This window comes from Gymnodraco acuticeps, unplaced genomic scaffold, assembly GCF_902827175.1.
Source record: "Gymnodraco acuticeps unplaced genomic scaffold, fGymAcu1.1, whole genome shotgun sequence".
Classification (NCBI taxonomy): Eukaryota; Metazoa; Chordata; class Actinopteri; order Perciformes; family Bathydraconidae; genus Gymnodraco; species Gymnodraco acuticeps.
Window position 1 is genome coordinate 106444 of NW_022989752.1, and position 19314 is coordinate 125757.

At 41.0% G+C, this 19314-nt stretch overlaps 2 protein-coding genes across 6 annotated transcripts in view; one reads left to right on the forward strand and one right to left on the reverse strand.

Annotated features, from left to right (window-relative positions):
- Window positions 1–16304, forward strand: part of sgip1a (SH3GL interacting endocytic adaptor 1a) — a 92558-nt gene extending 76254 nt beyond the window's left edge. For all 5 annotated transcript variants that reach the window (XM_034210317.1, XM_034210286.1, XM_034210296.1 and 2 more), the window contains 12 exons: window positions 140–214; window positions 861–1622; window positions 2595–2716; window positions 2835–2988; window positions 7372–7431; window positions 8444–8555; window positions 9069–9224; window positions 10504–10639; window positions 10775–10977; window positions 11170–11234; window positions 11701–11865; window positions 12669–16304. In XM_034210317.1, coding sequence (XP_034066208.1) covers window positions 140–214; window positions 861–1622; window positions 2595–2716; window positions 2835–2988; window positions 7372–7431; window positions 8444–8555; window positions 9069–9224; window positions 10504–10639; window positions 10775–10977; window positions 11170–11234; window positions 11701–11865; window positions 12669–12691 — 2033 coding nt within the window. In that variant the 3' untranslated portion in view covers window positions 12692–16304. The remainder of the gene's footprint in view (window positions 1–139; window positions 215–860; window positions 1623–2594; window positions 2717–2834; window positions 2989–7371; window positions 7432–8443; window positions 8556–9068; window positions 9225–10503; window positions 10640–10774; window positions 10978–11169; window positions 11235–11700; window positions 11866–12668) is intronic.
- Window positions 16305–17415: 1111 nt separating this feature from the next.
- insl5a (insulin-like 5a) lies at window positions 17416–18809 on the reverse strand. Its single transcript, XM_034210863.1, has 2 exons — window positions 18638–18809; window positions 17416–17570 (listed from the first exon to the last, which is right to left on the reverse strand). The coding sequence occupies exons 1-2, from the start codon at window positions 18807–18809 to the stop codon at window positions 17416–17418; spliced, it is 327 nt and encodes a 108-aa protein (XP_034066754.1).
- Window positions 18810–19314: the final 505 nt, after the last annotated feature.

Here is a 19314-nt window from a genome sequence, read left to right on the forward strand (position 1 = left end):
GTCGTTGTATGCAGCCCACCGTATATTGAATTCACTTCATCCAAGCATGTCTAGACAGTGATCTTCTGTTTTGCCCCCGCCCGTGGGGCTTAACTGGTTAACGGGAGTAATCATTGTTGTGCTTATATTTGTATTACAGCTCCACCTCCACTTCCACCCAAGATTGTCCCGCCCCCCGCCCCATCAACTGGCCCTCCCTCTGCAGATGATGCCGGTAAGAGGTCTTCTTATCTATTTCTGCCATCTGGGCTATCACACTGTCTTTGGCAACTTCAGGAAACAGACAAAGTCGCTGAGAGGCTGAGGTCGGGCCTGGTTGAACTAGTCTGACGCGCTATCCAAAAATGAATTGGTGAGATCAAAATGCGGTGACATTTATTTTTTATTTAATGAAAAAAGTTAGATCATCAACATATTAAAACGGAGACAATGAAATTGTATTAATAACCAAAACAATCGTTGTGTTTGCGGTCAACAAAAAAATACAGCGACACTTTCACACACTCCTCACACAACAGGTGATTATAATCCGAATGAGTGCCGCCCATATCCATGTGACCCATACAAACCAACGCATTGCGATCACACAATAAGATTGTGATTATACAAACCATTACCCTTACAAAAAACATAAACTAGTACAAACCTAATTACTATTAAAACAAATACACCACTTTGTTAGTTTCATGGCTACACTGTCACTGCAGGATAAAGCTAACATTCAACATCATCTCAGTGGCTTCTTTCTCTTTACATTTCTGGCTTGACCTTTCCCTGTCTGTCATGTTATATGTTTTTGTGTAACTTTGCCAAGGTCCTCTACAAACCCTTTGATTGGTCACTGGTTGTCTGTGTTTCAGAAGTGTCCACAGAAGCCGACGCCCCCACCAGAAAGCCCTCTATAGCGGACTTAGACAACATCTTTGGACCAGAGCAGCCTTCGTCTGCTGGCGAGGAAACGAGTGACTCGTGGGTCAGCTTTAGTTTAGAATCAAGTGAGCAGCGGCCTCTCCCAGAAGAACCAGTGCCTCCTCAACCAGCCTCCCCGCCTCCACCTGAATCTCCTGCCCCACCTTTACCGGCATCACCACTTCCTCCAGAAGACCCCGCACCACCTCTCCCAGCATCCCTTCCCCCAAAAGACGAACCTGTACCCCCTCCCCCAATCTCCCCGCCTCCCACAGAGGAGCCAGCTGCACTTCCTGTCCGCTCAGGTCCTCCCACACCTGAAGACAGGATTCCTCCCACGCTCGCCACCTCTCCACCCCCTGCACCGCCGAAAGACATTGCCTCCCCTCCCGCTTCCTCTCCCCCTCCTCTGGACTCGCCCCCCAGCGTCCCACTAGCCCCTGCTCCCAGAGCTAGCACCCCTCCAGCCGTGACTCCTCCCACTGAGCAGCCTGCAGCGTGCTCCGTCCCACTGTCACTTGTCCTGTCTCAAGAGGAGCAGGCCGAGAACACAGAAGTCACCCAACCCAAAGAGGACGGAGGGGAAACTGTCCCCTCGCCCACCGAAGCTAACCAGGGGAGTCGGAGTACGCCTCCCCCACCTCCTCCCCCCACATATCGAGCAGTGGTTTCATCACCGGGTCCCACATCTGGAGCTGGCGGCACGAATAGCGGTGAGCAGTCAATGATTCAAACTAGAATATATGTTTATGAAGGACAGTTCATTTGGAGCTTGTATAAGTAAATCACACCTAGATATTAACAACTTTGTTTGAGGGACACATATAAAACTGGAATTATGACAACACATGGTGAATTTCTTTGTCATCATCAGCCATGTGACAATTCTTATCAATTACCATCCATACCTACAAATAAAGTCAGGTAGAGATGTTTTGACTGGTGTTAAGAAGGGATTGTATCACCAGCATTACACCATCTTTGAGTTTGCCTTGAGCTGATTGCAGTATTGCTTTGTTGTTAAACTTAAAAGTAAATCTGCAATTGTATTTATCCCCGGAAAAGAGGTGATGTTTTGATGAGGTTGGATGTTCTTACCATTGTGTCTCAAAACTCATAGCATAAGTTGTTATTCTGACTTACTCATATTTAATGGGACTTCACTCTGGTGGATTTATTTTTGAGTTTGTTCACATACAGTAACTCTGTTAGAGTGGCTGACTAATGTTATGAACATTTAAACCGTCCATTATGCAGGATAGAACTTGTTTTCTCTGGTACATTTTAATTATACGTAATTGCGTGAGAAAGATATCTAAAAACAAGGGGAATTATTTATCATAGTTTGGCCAGTGTTTCAAAAGAAAGTGATATAGAATGTATTTTGTCTGTTTGCAGAAAAAAAGTCAATTGTGAGAGGTAACAGATACTCAAGGCAGCTAAAATAGGAGGTTGACTGTTCTTAAACAATATTATAAAAACTTAGTCTGTATCTTTGCTATGCTCTTTCATTACATTGTATGCATGAAGAAATATTTCCAAATAATCTGTGTAATAAAGGTTCTGGCAACCCAGCATTTATTTTGCATTTGTACTCCACTGGTTCCGCCAGCGTCTAAAAAGCGTCTAAAAAGAACGGTAGGGTTTATAAATACATCTCTATGTGTCTCTGCTCTGTTTTGCAGGTTCCTCTTCTCCGGTGCGACCTTCCACTCCTTCGTCAGTCAACCCAACCCCCCCACCACCTCCACCTCGCCCCTCTTCACGGCCCAAACTTCCTCCGGGGAAACCCACTATAGGAGATGCAGTAGGTGTTGCAGTTGATCATATGTTCACTTCTAGTTGACGTAGTGTTTTGGTATGTATAAGATGAACATAAATGTATTTTAATCTGTCTTTCTCCTACGGTCTTTTTCTCCCTTCAGAGTCGTCCATTCAGCCCGCCGGTCCACTCTGCCAGCCCCCCTCCTGTCGCCCCGTTGGCGCGGGCCGAGAGCACCTCCTCCATCTCTTCCACCAACTCCATGAGTGCCGCCACCACCCCCACCGTCAGTAAAGAGCTCTCCGTGTCCGTGTCAGGTGTGTGCTCCCTCAGCGGTCACTGTCTGCGGTCTTCTGACGCCTATGATAGCTGAATTTAACTCTTCCATGTCTTTTATTAAAAGTTCATTATTGATTTTATGCACCGGCCCTGTCCTTCCTTGTTTGTGTGGAATGAGTCGTGTAGTTTTGTATTTATTTATTTATTCATTTTTTTCCTTCTGGAAATGGTGACGGCTTCCTTCCTTTATGATCCACTGAATGATGAATTCAGTTATACTGGGCATAACCCATGCATGACAGCTGTTACTATCTGGAGATAAATTGGTATAAATGTAAAAAAAAATATCCTATTCATTTAAATAAGATTACAAAGCATTGTGAGTGGGTGGTGTAACAATTTGTTTATAAGTCTCGATAAACCTTTATTATAGGAATCGATGGCTTAACACAATTTCACACTCATTGATCTACCTTTTATATTTTGGGATTGTAGGACATTGCAGTGCAAAGTTGTTGATGTAAATTAGGGCAGATTAACATGGCTGAGTCATAAAAGATTAAATAAATTAACAATCTGGAGGCAGTTATATAAAAAGGAATATAGTCCCTTGTTGGAGGTTGCTTTTTTCATAACTGATTGGGCAGACAAAGGATTAGTAAACAGCTTAAGTACATTCAGACTGTAACACACATGCTGCTCAGAGTTATCAGCAGTCGCTTTTATGGCCCTTCATGTACATTTCGATGGAGTAAACGTCACCAGAACAGTTTCAGTTTTAAACTGACTGTGTTACAGTTTCAGTAATTTTTTTCATTTCATTTAGCATTTCCCTCTCTTTGTGTTTAATATGCTTATTCCTTTTGTTTGTTTTCTACATAATTCATTGTTTGTGTGCAGTGCCTTTCAGATTTTCTACATTTTGTAATTTTTTACTTGGTCTGATTTTCTCTCTGTATTTTGTTTTGCCGTTTGTTCGTCTCTTTATTTGTCCTTTGGCTTGTCAGAAGATGATGCTTATGTAGACAAACTGCCCACCTTTGAGAGACACTTTGATTCGTTTGCAGGTATAGTAAAGATCCCCTCAGAGAGAGGAAAGGGGACGGGTTGGGGGAGAATCTGTTTGATGCTCTTTACCCAGAGTGCACTTAGACGTAGAAGGGTAAAGGTCTATCACCGAGTGTTTTGGTGCTTCTCAATTAATGTCAGTCAAAAGGTGACGGTATAAGGACACTGACACATTCTCCTTTTTGGGTCTTTTTCCCACGTTCTCACAGGCATAGTTTTATAAAGCCTGTTTTGATGTAGAAGAGTTTTATAAAAATAGCATCTATGTGTCATTATCCGTATACCTACTGATTTGACTAGTCTACTTAAGGTTTAGATCATAGATGTAGGGACAAGCCACATGCTCATTCTGTTCTGTTTAAACATGATAGCGTTTCAGAGATATTACCATTTTTCTACATTTTTCTTCCGACTCATACCCTTCCACACATTTGCCAATCATTGAGTAGTAACCTCTTTCTCTCTTTTTCATTCTCACTTATATCTCTCTTGTTAGTTCATGATGATATCTGCCAAAAACTGAAAGCTTTTGGGACACAAAAAGCTGCATCTGTTGCATAACTTTTGTTTTTGTTTTTACAAAAAAGTTTGAGTGTCTTTCCCCTTGCCCATCTGCCCCCTCGTGAGACGTTTCTCTCTGTTTTATGACTGTGCACCAGTGGCTGTCTCGCCATGTCACTATGGCAACCTTGTGTCTGTTGGCGACACATTGTGTGTGTGAGTCTAGTACAGGGGTTCTCAAAGTTTTGATGAGTAAGGGCCAATTTAGGTACCCAATATTGGATTGAGGGCCGCCCAAGAAAAAACGGAACACAGAATAATTCCAAAACAAATCCTTTCTTTATTGTACTAACCAATTACCGCAACTCGCGAGATGCCTAGTTGCCATGCAACCAGTAGTCTAGCAAACTTTCCACAAGCTGTCATTCATAATTTAGGAATGACAACCCAGGGGGCGCAGTTTTACCATTCTTAAATTCCATTCTAATTCTTACTAGATACAACCATGGAGGATTAAAATATAACGCATGCATTTCAGCGTGTCACATTAACTATCGCGGGCCGCCAGAAACATTTCCGAGGGCCGCCATTGGCCCGCGGGCCGCACTTTGAGAACCCCTGGTCTAGAGAGTGCATTGCAGACCCTTCCACATACCTTCACTCTCAGTCTGCACCACAGGAGTGTGTTTGAGTGTTTGGGTGTTCAGTGAGCATGTCTGAAGAGCTCCTTATATGTGGGCCCTTGAGATCCATATTGTCTGTTTTTCTCTCTCTTACACACACACACACTCAAACTCACTCTTACACACACACACACTCAAACTCACTCTTACACACACTGTCAGATCAGAGCTGCTGCTCTCAGAGTCGTTTGAAGTCTGGCATGAGAATTAGGTCGAATTAGACAGGCAGCAGCTGTTTGGTATTCATACCATCCTCTCTACCGCTGGAGTAGCACGACACAGCCTCAGGTTCAACCCAATCCTCACCAGCACTAAAGCCTCGGTGTACCCCCACACTCGACCTCTGACGCCCACCTGTCACACCTGTCACTCTCAAGCCAAAAAAAAACAGAACTTGAAAAGCCCCGCCCTCTCACTCAGAACACCTGCCCTTTTGTTTTCTTCGTGAGGTGCCAAACTGCTCTCATCACCTAACAACTCTGTTAGTCCACTCACTCAACAACACACCTTCATCGCTGGGAACCTGCATGGAAACAATAGTATGGACTAGAACAAGCCTGCTCTTATACGAGGTACAGGCTCACATTGAACTTTAGAAGAGTCCTGGTTTTTTGTTTTGTTATTTGGGAAATCGTGCCGTATTTTAAGACAATCCCTGGTCATAATAGTTCCACTCACACTGCAGTTGAATCCCAGTTCAGGGCCTGGATCCCCCAGTCTGAATTTGTAGAACCAGAACATCATGATCGGAACATATTAATATTGAGATATTTCTTTCCATACACATTTGTGTCAATATGTATTAAATTGAACATTGTCAAATCTAAATTGAGGAACTAATCTGAGTTTACCACCATAATTATATTTAAAAAACATTATAATGTTGTACTGGCTAATGGCCATTCCTTTGTATACTGTAGCACTCTTTCATTTGTATCATTGGAATGGTGTTTGCACAAGAGATACTGTAGTTTTGAATACACCAGTAAGGCCAGTTTTTAATATTTAATACGTTATGCCTATGGCCCTGAATTCTTTTCATGCAGATTATGAAAAGTCATGCTTGTCTTGCAGTTTAATTCTGTGAATGTAGGCTTTTCCTAAAATTGTCAGACTGATGTACCTATGTAGAAACAATATACCAAATATATCCATCCGTACGTCAGCTTGCTTTTACAAAAACTAAATAAAAAGATTTTTAAGAGCGGCAAGAAGTCATTTAAATATCTGTTTTGTCAAATTACACATTTACACAATGACTCGTGAATGTTGCTCCAAATATGATAATGTTAGAGCATTCTGGCACATTTTTGAAATGTAGACATTAGTATTAAACTCTCAAAAATGTATTTTTCTTATATCTGCCAACAGACAAATAGTTACCGATACTCTGCAGTGGGATGGTATTGGGCAATGTATCTGTCCTTTGAACTGATCTGTTAACTGAAGCTAGTTTTGGTCTCTGTGAGGTCAGACTTCACCTTCACAGTCCGTGTCCCCTGGAGGATGCAGCCCCTGTCATTGGGACGGAGCATCTCTCCCTGTGCACCACAGATCCTCTCTCCCTGCTCTCCGGTCTCAGTCTCATAGCTTCCCCCTGCAGGGTGTTTTTAGACACGACAGTCTGCTTCCATTTGTTTCATAATCATAGAGGGCTGGAGGTAAATGTGAGCACAGTCAGACACAGAGAGACAAGCCTAAATATATCAACGTAATATGAACAATCTGAAGAAAGTAGTGCCACTCGAGTGCTTCCTAGAAGAGAGATAATTTTCTGCTGCTCCTGAAACCTGCAACCTCCAAGCTGTCACTCCTGGCTGCCCCTCCCCCTTCGACAGCTTGGACTTCCTCTCTGATAGAGGCTTACTGTATTTATTCGTAACACTGCCAGCCTCCAGCAGTGCCCACCTGACCCTCACGCATGCACCCACAGAAAACCTCCACCCGTGATGTCACATGCTCTGTCTCTGCCCCTCGTTGTGGTCCCCGGCCTCCACCCCCACGTTTCACTCAGCTGTGACGTGTGATAGACCTACCATGTAAAAACTCACGCTACTGTCCTTCTCTCCTCTCCCCCCTCTCACCCCCAACCCTCCCTTCCATCCCTCTACCTCCACCCTCCTCCTCTCCCCACCTCCCCTCCTTCCTCCACCCCTCCACCCCACACAGAGAATGACCAGCCATCCCTTGTATGGTTTGACAGAGGGAAGTTTTATTTAACCTTTGAAGGTAAGTTTTCTCTGCACCAGGGCAGCACACACTCTTCTGAGGCTCATTTGTGCAAGCTTCGCCCCCTGCCCTGCCCCTTTCTTTCCTTCCTCCCTTCCCTCTCCTTCCTCTTCCTCCTTTGCAATCCCTTCATCACCCCTAGCCCATGCCATGCTAACTCCTGGCTCTCTCATATGCAGTCAACTTGCAATCTTACTTCTCTTCCTGACATTGTTCATTCTCATTTTTTACTCTGCGCTGACTGCCTCTCATTTCCGAAAAAGGTCATCGTTCTTCCTGCACTTTACTAATCTCTCTGTCGTCACTATTGTCCTTTTGGTTGTTGGTCTGATCTTTGGGCTCTCTGACCTTCTTTGATCTTGTCAGAATAATTTAGCTTTAACGGCATGCTTGAAAAAGCATGCACATCTCTCTCTCAGTCTCTCTCTGTGTCTGCTTCTGTCTTCCCTTTCTCATCTACCTTCTACCTCACTCAAATAGAAGTCTGTGTGAAACGTACTGTGTAAATAATCATAACTTATTTGAAGTAATTTTGTTTGACTCTACAACTTCACAGTCAAAGAGCAGAGAGAAAATGGCTATCCTCTTCATACCTAACCTGCTGCTTTCATGCCACCTCACTAACGCCAACATTGTTCTCATTTCAAACTCTTTTAAGGTGTCATCTCATCCCGGTAGTTTGCACACAGTGTGTTTTGTTCTTCATTTCATCCGCACACTGTTGGTTAGGAAGAGTGTAGAGTCCTGGTTGGGAGATTTGGAACATGTATATATTCTTAATCTGTTGACCCCTGTTGGCTTATGTATTTTATTCATACATGTTTATGTGTCGAAGCTAAAATACATAGATTTTTCATGTAGCTCTGACTTTAGCTATAACAACCAGATAATGACAGTAAATAGCAACTCATTCAGTGAATTGGATTGCTAATTATGAACAATGGTTGGGTGTGTGTCTTGCCTTAATCAGACTATTTTAACATGTGTGTGCATGGGTGTGTGTTGCCCTCAGGCTGCTCTAGAGGGCCCAGTCCTCTCACCATGGGGGCTCAGGACACTCTTCCTGTTGCTGCTGCGTTCACAGAGACGGTCAACGCCTTCTTTAAAGGAGCTGACCCAAGCAAGTAGGTCGACAAATATCTGCTCACATTTACAGCACATCCTGACAGGGAGGACAGTGGGATTCTCTGACCTAGATCGCCATTTCCCTGCCCTTTTCTGTGTATGGCTGTCGGGAAAAGAGCTTGTTAATTCTGCTTATGCAGTGAATGATAATGCCTGAGTTGGTCATAATGTAATTAATTGGCTTCCTGTTTCATATTTCTAAAAAGTATTTATACAGTTAGAAACTATTCATACCGCACAATGCTTTAGATTTAAACAGATATAAATGGATTTTTTTAATACCTCACTGCACATGCTCAGGGTTTCTGTTTAAATTGCTCTGAGGCAAGTTGAGAAGTTGAGAGGAATAAAATAATTTCTATAAACAATTGTTTTTTTTCATTGTGACATTTTTGGAGAATTAAAACTTAAGGAAGAAAAACAAATGAATCAAAAAACAATTGTTTACTGTGTATGAGTTTCTGTCTCTTCCTCTCTTTCTAACACACTCCTTGTCTTCCTCTGCCCCTCAGGTGTGTTGTGAAGATCATAGGTGAGATGGTTTTGTCGTTTCCGGCGGGAATCACGCGGCACTTTGCCAATAACCCGTCCCCCGCCGTGCTAACCTTCAGCATAACCAACTACAGCCGACTGGAGCATGTGCTGCCTAACCCCCAGCTCCTCTGCTGGTAAAGACCACGCTGTGAACTCACCACCTCACTCTCGGAAACACACCATAAATACAGTTTTTAACTCCAAAGAAGTGAACATAACACTTAATGCATTCTCTTCACATGTGAGGTTTAAGTATGAATGCTTAGGAATTCCCACTAATGTTTTAATTTTTCAAAACTGTTTATAATTTAACCAAACCATCGTTTAAAACCAAATCAAATACTCACTCTGCATTTTGTAATTTGTATTACATATTGATTTCACCCAAAGAGGATCTGAGATAGGCTCAAAGAGCATGTTGCATCATGTAATCAAAACAACTTCAAATAATGAGTCGATAGGGTCAACTGTGTAAATATAAGTATATTGAAACTCCACATACAGTAAGCTATATTTCTTTCCAATTCATTGTGCTTTATTCATAATCATCATATTAATGTTTTTTTACACAACAAATCCTACTTAACAAACTTCATTTATACAGTACATTAACATATCAAGATCTAAAATAGGGGGAACTGAAAAAGGAGATCAAATTTGCAAGAAAACCATATATATATATATACAACAATATATTAATAGTGTTTTTAACTTAAAACTTCAGATGTGATTATGCACATATTCTGTATTTATAACAATGGATTTAACTGCAAAATATCTGTTAAAATATTCATGATCTCATATGGGGGAGTTGTTGTTGTTAACTGGGATGAGTAAACGTTAGATCATTTCTGACACTTGTGATGACAGTACTTTGAGTCATCGTGAGTTAACTTCTCTGGACAGAGATCGGGTTGTTTTGTTTTGTCGATCATCTTTGGGATGAATTGTGAAAAGTTCCTATTTTCAGAAAAACTCAACCGTTGCATTACAATTCAAACTCATGAATCATCTACAAGCTAACCAAAAATCACCATTTAATGGGTAGCAATGTTTTTCTTCATGGGGGAATAACTATTGCTGTTACATATGATTCCTTAAAAAGAATATTTCACAGCATCTTGTTTTTTAAATATTTTCTTTCACTCTTTTTAGCAAGATGTCTTTTATAGTACCTTAAATGCTAAATAGTCTATGTAAAGCCATTGTAAATAAGGCCCTCTTGTGGTTAATTGTGGAAAAAGAAGTGCAACATCGAAGTCATTAATGCACATTTAAGTTTGAGTCAAACCAAAGACACTAGGCGCCACATACATTATCCACATAAAGAGACAGCTAATTCTTCATGTTACACAAATCACCGGTACATATAAATGTGTTTGGATTGTAATTCTCCTCATGCCTCCCCACCAGCGACACCACCACTCAAGCCAAGGCTGATGCCAAGGACTTCTGGGTGAACATGCCAAACCTGATATCCCATCTAAAGAAGGTGGCAGAGCAGAAGCCTCAGGCGACATACTACAACGTAGACATGCTCAAGTATCAGGTGATGTAACCCAATATATTGACTACCGTACCTATATCGCTAAGCTTAATGATTTCTTGTGTTGCTGCTTAAATGAACTATCTAAACAATGCGACATTTAGTTGGTATCCCTAAATGTTTGCTTTCCGTGTGCAGGTGTCAACGGAGGGGCTGCAGTCGATCCCTCTGAATCTAGCGGTGAGCTGGAGATGTGAGCCCGCCAGCACTGACCTGAGGATAGACTACAAATACAACAAGGAGAACATGACGACGCCCATGGCCCTAAACAACGTCCAGTTCCTGGTCCCTGTCGATGGAGGGGTGTCAAAACTACAGGCTGTCTTACCCCCTGCTGCATGGTACAGCCTAAACTTTATTATAGTGTTGAGTACCGTATTACCGGGCAGCATGCAGTAAGATAATAAACTGTATATATCACAGAAATAATTACACCAGGTTTTGAAAGTAGTTGAAAGTAAACTTTTAAATGGTTTGAATATAAATGACTCACAATCTTTAATGTGTTTTTTGTCATCTTGTAACCTTGACAGGAATGCGGAGCAGAAAAGAATCCTTTGGAAAATTCCTGAAATCTCACAGAAATCTGAAAACGGAGGTACGTACAGAATGATAACATTTAGCATTTAGTCATATTGATAGAGAGAAAATAGCCTTTTTGCCCGAGGTGAGATTCCTGTTTTTATTTTTGTATCCAGCAAATCAGATTGCATCAGCAGAGAAAGGATTGCATCAGTATTTGGAGGTAGCCCTGTGTGTTTAAAGAAAGAAATACAGAAATAAAAGGCCCCAGGAAAAGGCTTGTGTAAATGTAAGTTGTGACAGGCAAAAAAAAGTTCAGCTTTTTAAACTCAGAACCTGATTAAGAGTCATTGGTGCAGCTAAGCAGGTTGCAGGAATAAAGTGTAGTACATGATACTCCTCAGGAAGAGATGGGGCCCAATTGTGGTTCTCAGCTCTGCCAAACGTCAACAATGCCCCCTTGTGTCTAAAAATGGTGCTACAACAACTTCACCAAACTGCCTGATTTACAATTTTCGGACTTTTTGGTGCTCTTCCCTCAGGTGTGGGATCGTTGTTGGCGCGATTCCAGCTAACAGAGGGCCCCAGTAAACCGGCTCCCCTGGCGGTGCAGTTCACCAGCGAGGGCAGCATCCTGTCGGGCTGCGACATCGAGCTGGCCGGGCCGGGGTACCGCTTCTCTCTCATCAAGAAGAGGTTTGCCGCAGGTCAGTACAGCGTTTGAGCTCAAAAGGTTTTCCAAAACAAACAGTAATTATTATTATTACATGTTACTTGTTAGACGCTTTTATCCAAAGCGACTTACATACTCAATACTGTGGGCAATCCCCACAGGAGCAATTTGGGGTGAAGTGTCTTGCCCAGGGACACAACGACATGCTGACTGCAGTGGGGTTTGAACCTGTGACCCCCTGATCTGATCACCAATTATTATTGTCACTAATGTCAACTAGTGAATCAACTTTAATGAGCTTTCACTGAAGTTGTAATAGCTTACCATGCTTATCTCGTCAATTATACTTATGATAGCCTATAGTTAGAAATATAACTGCCACTGTTTGGTGCCAAATATTATTATGAATTATTTCTAAGAATATTAGTCAGATTTTTCATCAGTTACAATTAAAATGAATTGTTTTTAATATTTTATTTATATTAAAACGTTTGCTTAAAAATGTTGTTTTCTCTGTTAAATTGCAAATTTGAAGTAAAGGATACTTTCTTCAAGGGTAGATAATACGTTCTTATTTTGATATTATGGTATGATAGTAAATCTTTTGATATCTCCATTGGAAATCTGGTGATGTAGGAATTCTCCCTTCTTGAGAGGAAAAAATAAATGTCCTGCCAATTTGGAATTAATTGTAGTAGCCAATTATAATATTTGTATCAATTGAATTTTTGTATTATGTATTTATAGTTGCAGCTCTTCTCTGCAGTTACCAATTTCCTGTCAAAGATCCACTCAGACTTTAATGTGAAAGCTTAAACTTTCTTTCCTGCGTTTCAGGAAAATACCTTGCCGACAACTAACCCATGCTCCTGACAACAGCACTGTTGAACAAAACAATGAAAGTGGCCTGAGGCTGACTCCGAGGACAGAGGACAGACCGACACCAGACCAGACTTCCCGTTGACCTTTACTGAACCCACATGACAAACCGCAGCCTACCCAGCAGTATTGTATAACTTGCCTATAGCATCGTGGAAACTGTTTTAGGTCATGTAATTATTGTGTTTGTATTCATTTCATAACATCTGTATTGCTGCAGTGAGACACCTGGGTTCTTCCTCCCTCTGAAGTTTGTGCCTCTGTCTCCATCCTCCTGCGGTCAATGTGTGGTGGTGGTGGTGGTGTTGTTTTTAAGTTTCACTGCAGCTGCCTGACAGAAGAATTTCAGCCAGATTTGAACTCTGGGTGACAAGCTGTTTGTTGTCCAGAGTCCAGGAAGATTTGGCTCTTAAAAATACCCTTAAATAAGATCTTTGCAGTCAGAGACACACCTCAGCCTCTAACACAGGGCTAACACCCCAGAGTTAGACGAGTTTAGGTTGAAGCAGAGCCCAAGACGATATGAAGAAAGCTATACGACTTCATTAATAGGTAGAAAAAGCCGCTATTTAAATAATCCTCCTGTCAGAGTCTGAGATGGACGCGACAGTTGTCCTCACTGTCTCGCCCTGACTGTAGCTGTTTGGCCAGCAAGTAAATGCAACTGCGGGTGCATCTCGACAGGTTGTCAAGAGCAATTAGAGGAAACAAATGTTTTTGTCAGTGCTTGAAACGGAATCAAGTAACTACAAAAACTAAACTAGATTTTTCATGCATCACCTACTGGTACTACAGGGTCACATGACTTTGGATCTCATCCTTTTTTTTATATAAATGCACTGATCAGTCAATCAAACTGTTAATTTTATTTTGCTTGAAAACACAAACGTGGAGACGCTTTTAGTTAGTTAGGCAGCTGCAATGATCAATCAATTTACTGGTTGCAAAATAAGAAAAATCTGTTTTTCCGTCAGAAAAAAAGATGTGTATAAAGTGTCATTTTAAATCAATAATATATATCTTAAAGGGCGTTTGGTGTTCTCCTCGTATTGTCCGATAGCCTTTCTGTTGTTCCCAGGGCAGCAGTGATAGACTCCAGAGTACATGACAGCATTCTATTTTTATTTATTGATGACGATGATTTGTTGTATAAAACATGTGATTCTGTATAAGAATAGAAGTTGAATGGTATCACACGACTCAGAACCTTTAAAGGTATAAATATTTCTCTTTTGTTTGTTATCTGTGTAGTTGGGTAACCTGTGTACAGTATAAGGTATCATTTTTGAATTGATTTCAGATATAATTTTTTAACTCAAGTGCAACAGAAGATTTGAGCTATATATGGGTGAGGGGGGGTAATTTAAAGAAAAATATAAATATCTTCCTGGATGCTGTGTTATGCTTTGTGAAAGCAGTGTTAATGTAGAGTTATCCCATTAGCGAGGTCCACCCTTTAAACAATGAATTTGACATTTGGGGAAATACTTGCTTTCTTTTTCGAGAGTTATAAAAGATGATCTATACCACTTATGTTTGTTTGTTCAACATGAGACTGGAGCTAGGTGACGTTAAGCTTAGCATAAAGAAGCGATTTAACAGGTTTAACAAGGTAAAAACATGTTAAATATGTTGACTTTAGACATTTCTTAAATTTGGTGAAGTACTACTGGTCCATTATTTTTGGTTTATGAAAAAGCTAATGGCATTTCCGTCAGCCTTGCAGCTGAACTTTGTAATGTGGGCAACTTTGCTAATGTTAGCATGTTAACATGCTAAACTAAAAAGGGGAAACTGCCGGTAAATATTATATCTGCTAAACATCATCAGTTTAGCATTGTAATTGTGTGAAAGAGAGAGTTAGCATTTAGCTCAAGCTAACTCTGTAGACTCTGTGGTTTACATTTGAGCCTAGCTAACTGTTTCTCCCTTTGTCCAGTCTTTATGCTAAACCAAACTAAGCTAATCGTCTCATGGCTCCAGCTTAACATTTAACATTCTCATATTTCCCAAATGTTGAACTTTTCCTTTTTATATGGTCGAGACAATAATAACAAAAGCAATGAGTGTTCGTCTGGAGCAGTGATGAGGTTTGGTGACTGGTGCCACTTCTGGAACAGGATTTGTCAACTGGGACCAGCTTGTTAGTATTAAACCAAATTCATCTGAAAATGGTTTTGTATAAATGCAACAGTTCCCACATCTACCTATTAAATTATTCCCTAACTTTGACCACAGTTCTGACCTGTTTCCATTCCCCTCAGTGATACCCGAACTCCTGATTATATCATGAGCAAAACCCCAATCATCCAACCAGCGCTTAAATCCATGGCTTTATTTTGCATATTCGTAATGGTCTCTGTGAGATGACATGAGTTGAATGAGGTTGTGGTGTGAGGTTAAGTTGACCAAAATGCTTTTTTTTATATATTTTATGTGTGTGTACCCCGGACAGTCAGTCCTCTGTTAAGGAGAATAAGCTGAATATTTTTAAAACGGATAAAAATTTAAAAATATTATATTGTTTAATGTGTAATAAACACTGTGTTGATGATGTTGAACTTCCTGAATGCTCTGACACTCAACACGAAGAACAAAAAGTGTGTGTGAAGTGTAGCCGAAGAGCTCCGTACTGTACTGTGTGTCGGCATCCTGCTAAATGCAACCAATCATGGTCCTTCCAGAGCCGTCATACAAGCATGTTAGGCTGAATTTAGAAAAAAGGACTATAAGCAACATGTCAATATTCCGTTAAAATTATAGAGTACTTTAATCAGACATAGTTTTAAAATATATGTAGTTTTTTAGCTAATAAAAACATCACCTTTGGGCTGTGCAGTTAAAATATGTAATGTTTTATTCCTGTTTGGACTCGGTCTAAAATAGTACTGTGTATTTTCAGATTTTTCTCTGGTTGCATTTTAGTCAATCGATGCACGGTGATGATGATTGGTGCCATTTAGCTCCCACATTGGGTTAGTAACATTTTTCTCTCAGTCATGTCAGTCCTTCCTCTAATGAACTGGATGGATCCACATGCCTGACAGGAAGCTGTAACTATCTGTGTGTATTTTGAAGCATCAGTGCAACAGTCACTACAGCATTATCTACAGAGACCCACCGCACATCTCCCATCATGAATTTGTTTTAAAACTACAAAAATCACTACACGACAAGCAACATGTCTTTCAACTTGAAAGTCGTGTTGCAGTACTACTCTCACTCTGTCTGTTGGTTGCCAGACAATTCATCTAGTTAAAGAATTGTAACAGTCTTTTCCAGTTCTTCATCTCTGTGGTGAATTCTTCCTGCAGTAATTCATTGTTGCATGCCTAGCATGCAGTGAAAGGTGGGGCATCTATGATGATAGATAGTACTGAAATGACGTGTTGTGCTGAGTGTCGGTTACCTGTATTAATGTTGAGAAGAGAGCAGGGAGTGTGTTTATGTGTGCTATAAGCCAGAATGCTTTTTGGTTCTGTACCGTTAACCTCAAACACATGTGCAAGCTGTTTGTACAGTACATAACAATGCTAAGATCAACTGAGAAACTTAGTTTGCTTCTTTCCAAAACCAATAAAAGATATAACTGGATGTCTATTGTATTATTTTGTATTTCGATAGATACAAAAATACATAGGAGCACCTAGAGACGGCTTTGTTTACAACTTTAGTCCAGACTAAAATATCAGAACAACTTGTGTTTAGATTGTAAAGTTTGTCTATGGTTCATGGTCCCTACATGATAAGTCCTGCTGACTTAAGTGATCCCCTGAATGTGTATTTAGCTTGACCAGCAAGTCAAAATGTTCACTAGTGAAAACATTAGCTCAATGATTGTGCTGACGTGTAGTTCCAAGGAATTGCCGGTGATGTACGACAGCGTCTCTTGTATCAATGATCTGTGGATGGATCCCCACAATATCTGGTAAATGCATGATACTTAGATTGATATTTGTCCAGTCCTTTGGTTTAGAACCAATTACCTGCAAAACTACTGACATTCACATCAGCCTTTGTGTTAAATGCTAGTTGTAAACAAAGCGTGCTAACATAGGATGCTGAAAATGGTAAACAGTATCCTGCCTTAACACTGCCAAGTGAGCATTGCCATTTTGAATTTTCTGTCACATGTTGATGTTATGACGATCATATTGACTCGTCGTATGTAGTGCTCAAAACTGCAATTTTAAAAAGATGAAAATGTAAGCATGCAATAACATTTATTTGACCAAAAAGCGAAATGATAGAATAAAGTGCAGGTTTACTTACAATATATTTAAAGCAGAGATGGACATTTTATAAACCTGCAACCTGGTGACATACGGGACACAAACCCAGACTTAATATCTGTCCTCTCTGAGGGGGAAGTAATATAGTCCCTGAGTGCACTAACCTTAACATAGTTTCCTAATTCTCATACAGTAGTTTCAATTATATTTTAATGAATATATTGTTTTATGGTTACACATATCTTCCAGCTCAGGTTCAGAGACATGTTAACAGATTTGCTCCACATTCACAAACCTTACAAGTTCTAATATCTCAGAGAAAATATCATAAGCAATTAGAAAAAAAGTGGCTATAAGCATTATTGTACATACAGTGATCATGTTGTTGATACATCAGTACTTTGATTGATTTTCTAAGGTGAGATGGTAAAGAGCAGAGTCCTTTGGAGAGAAAGAGGAGAGGGGGGTTGGCCTCAGCAGAGGAAGGTGAGGTCGCTCTTCCTGCAGCCCACCTGGCAGCACACGCTGGTCAGCACGTTGTTCATGTCCCGTCTGGAGAACTCGGAGCCCGGGATGCTTCTGGTCAGCCTCTCCAAGCTGCTCTGCTCCCCTGTGGGCAAACCTGGAACTACAAAACACAACAGGTGGTAAAGAAACAGCTTGACGTAAAACACATTGTGGAAATGCAGCCTGATAACCAGGTTCACACTTATCCTCTGCAAATGTCAGTTTTCCAAGTATCACACTTAACAACATAATGATAGACGTCGGACTGTTTTCAGATCAGTCTTATGTAATTAAGGTCTATGTTCCCATTAAATAAGGAAACTCTAAATGACTGCACAGATTAGCTCCATGCCATTTGTCTTCTCCAGTGTCACTTTACTCTTTCTAATCAGCACGACTGATAGGCTAACGGGGTTTGTGTGTGACAGGCAGTAAGGAGAGAGATAGAGGCTGCTGCCGGGGAACACACTGTGTATTTAATCATGATATGTGGGATCCTCATCACTAATAAGGTAAAACAGCAGGCGATGTCTCTGCGCTGGGGCACCTGTCTGTCTGCACACCCACTGCTCGGCAGCCTCAGAATTAATAGTAGGCTATACATTGTACATGCTCCTTACAATGACTACCTTTTTTTGCATTGATTTTAGTATATTATTGGTTACTTTCAAAGACCGAGAGGCCTCTTACAAAATAAGAGATTATTATTAGGATGATATTTACAGTATATACAGTATGAAGTAGAGTCACAGTAAAATTCACAACTTAAAAAGCTATGAATGAAATGAAGTTTTAACTTTAGCTAAATGTGTGTAACTCAAACAGCTGTATCCTCAAACATTCAGATAAATGGCTCAATACATGTTTGCATTGAGGGAGGATTGCAGATGTTATCCCTTATCGTTACCATTTAAAGCGTATGACGAAAGGACCCTATAATGATCAGCATAAATGCTTACTGCTAGCAAAACCTGTCCCCATATTCATAGACAGCAGGGTATTATTTTAACACAGACTTCAACATTTCTGAAGCTTTTTAAGGCCACATTTACACAGAAGAACAACAAGTTAAAGGTTTTTCTGCCTTATTCATCCTTGTCTGTGTCTAAACCAAACTAAAATGTTAGATTTGTCTTCATCACCAACCACTAACACTGTTTGTTTTGAGAAAAAAAGAGGTTGTCTCACCGTCCATGTCTGAGTCACTGAGGAATCTCCTCCAACGGGAGCCTCCGCAGGTGTAAACGACAGCCCTCAGGAACTCTCGTCCGCACAGCTTCACCGCCTTCACCTCAGCTCTCACCTGGAGCACACACACCGCTGCACACAACAGCAGAGGCAAAACCCCCAGAGCACGCATGCTGGATAACTGACAGAGGAGATTTTCTCTTTAGGGGTCCGGTCTGTTTAGCTGCTCCTTTATCTCGCCTTGAGCCTTCTTTCTTGGTCCAATGCCTGCATCTCCTTGTGTTATATACTGTCCACCTTTCAGTTCATTAGTCTCAGCATCTCTCCACTTCCTCCCTCCTACTGGCCCATCCCAATCACCACACACACATACACATACACACACACACACACACACACACACACACACACACACACACACACACACACACACACACACACACACACACACACACAGACTTGACTCTGTCATGACAATCAAGTCCGTTTATGTTTCCGGTCATCTCCACCAATACCAATGTCAATCATCTATGACGGAGAGAGGAGCATTAGCCTTTTACAACCTTCAACTGACTATCACATTAAATGATTGCTGCCTCCTCTGTGACTATGTGATGTAAGGCTGCGATTGCACCGACTGGCAACTGGGAATCACTTTGCATGACTTAAGGCTAATT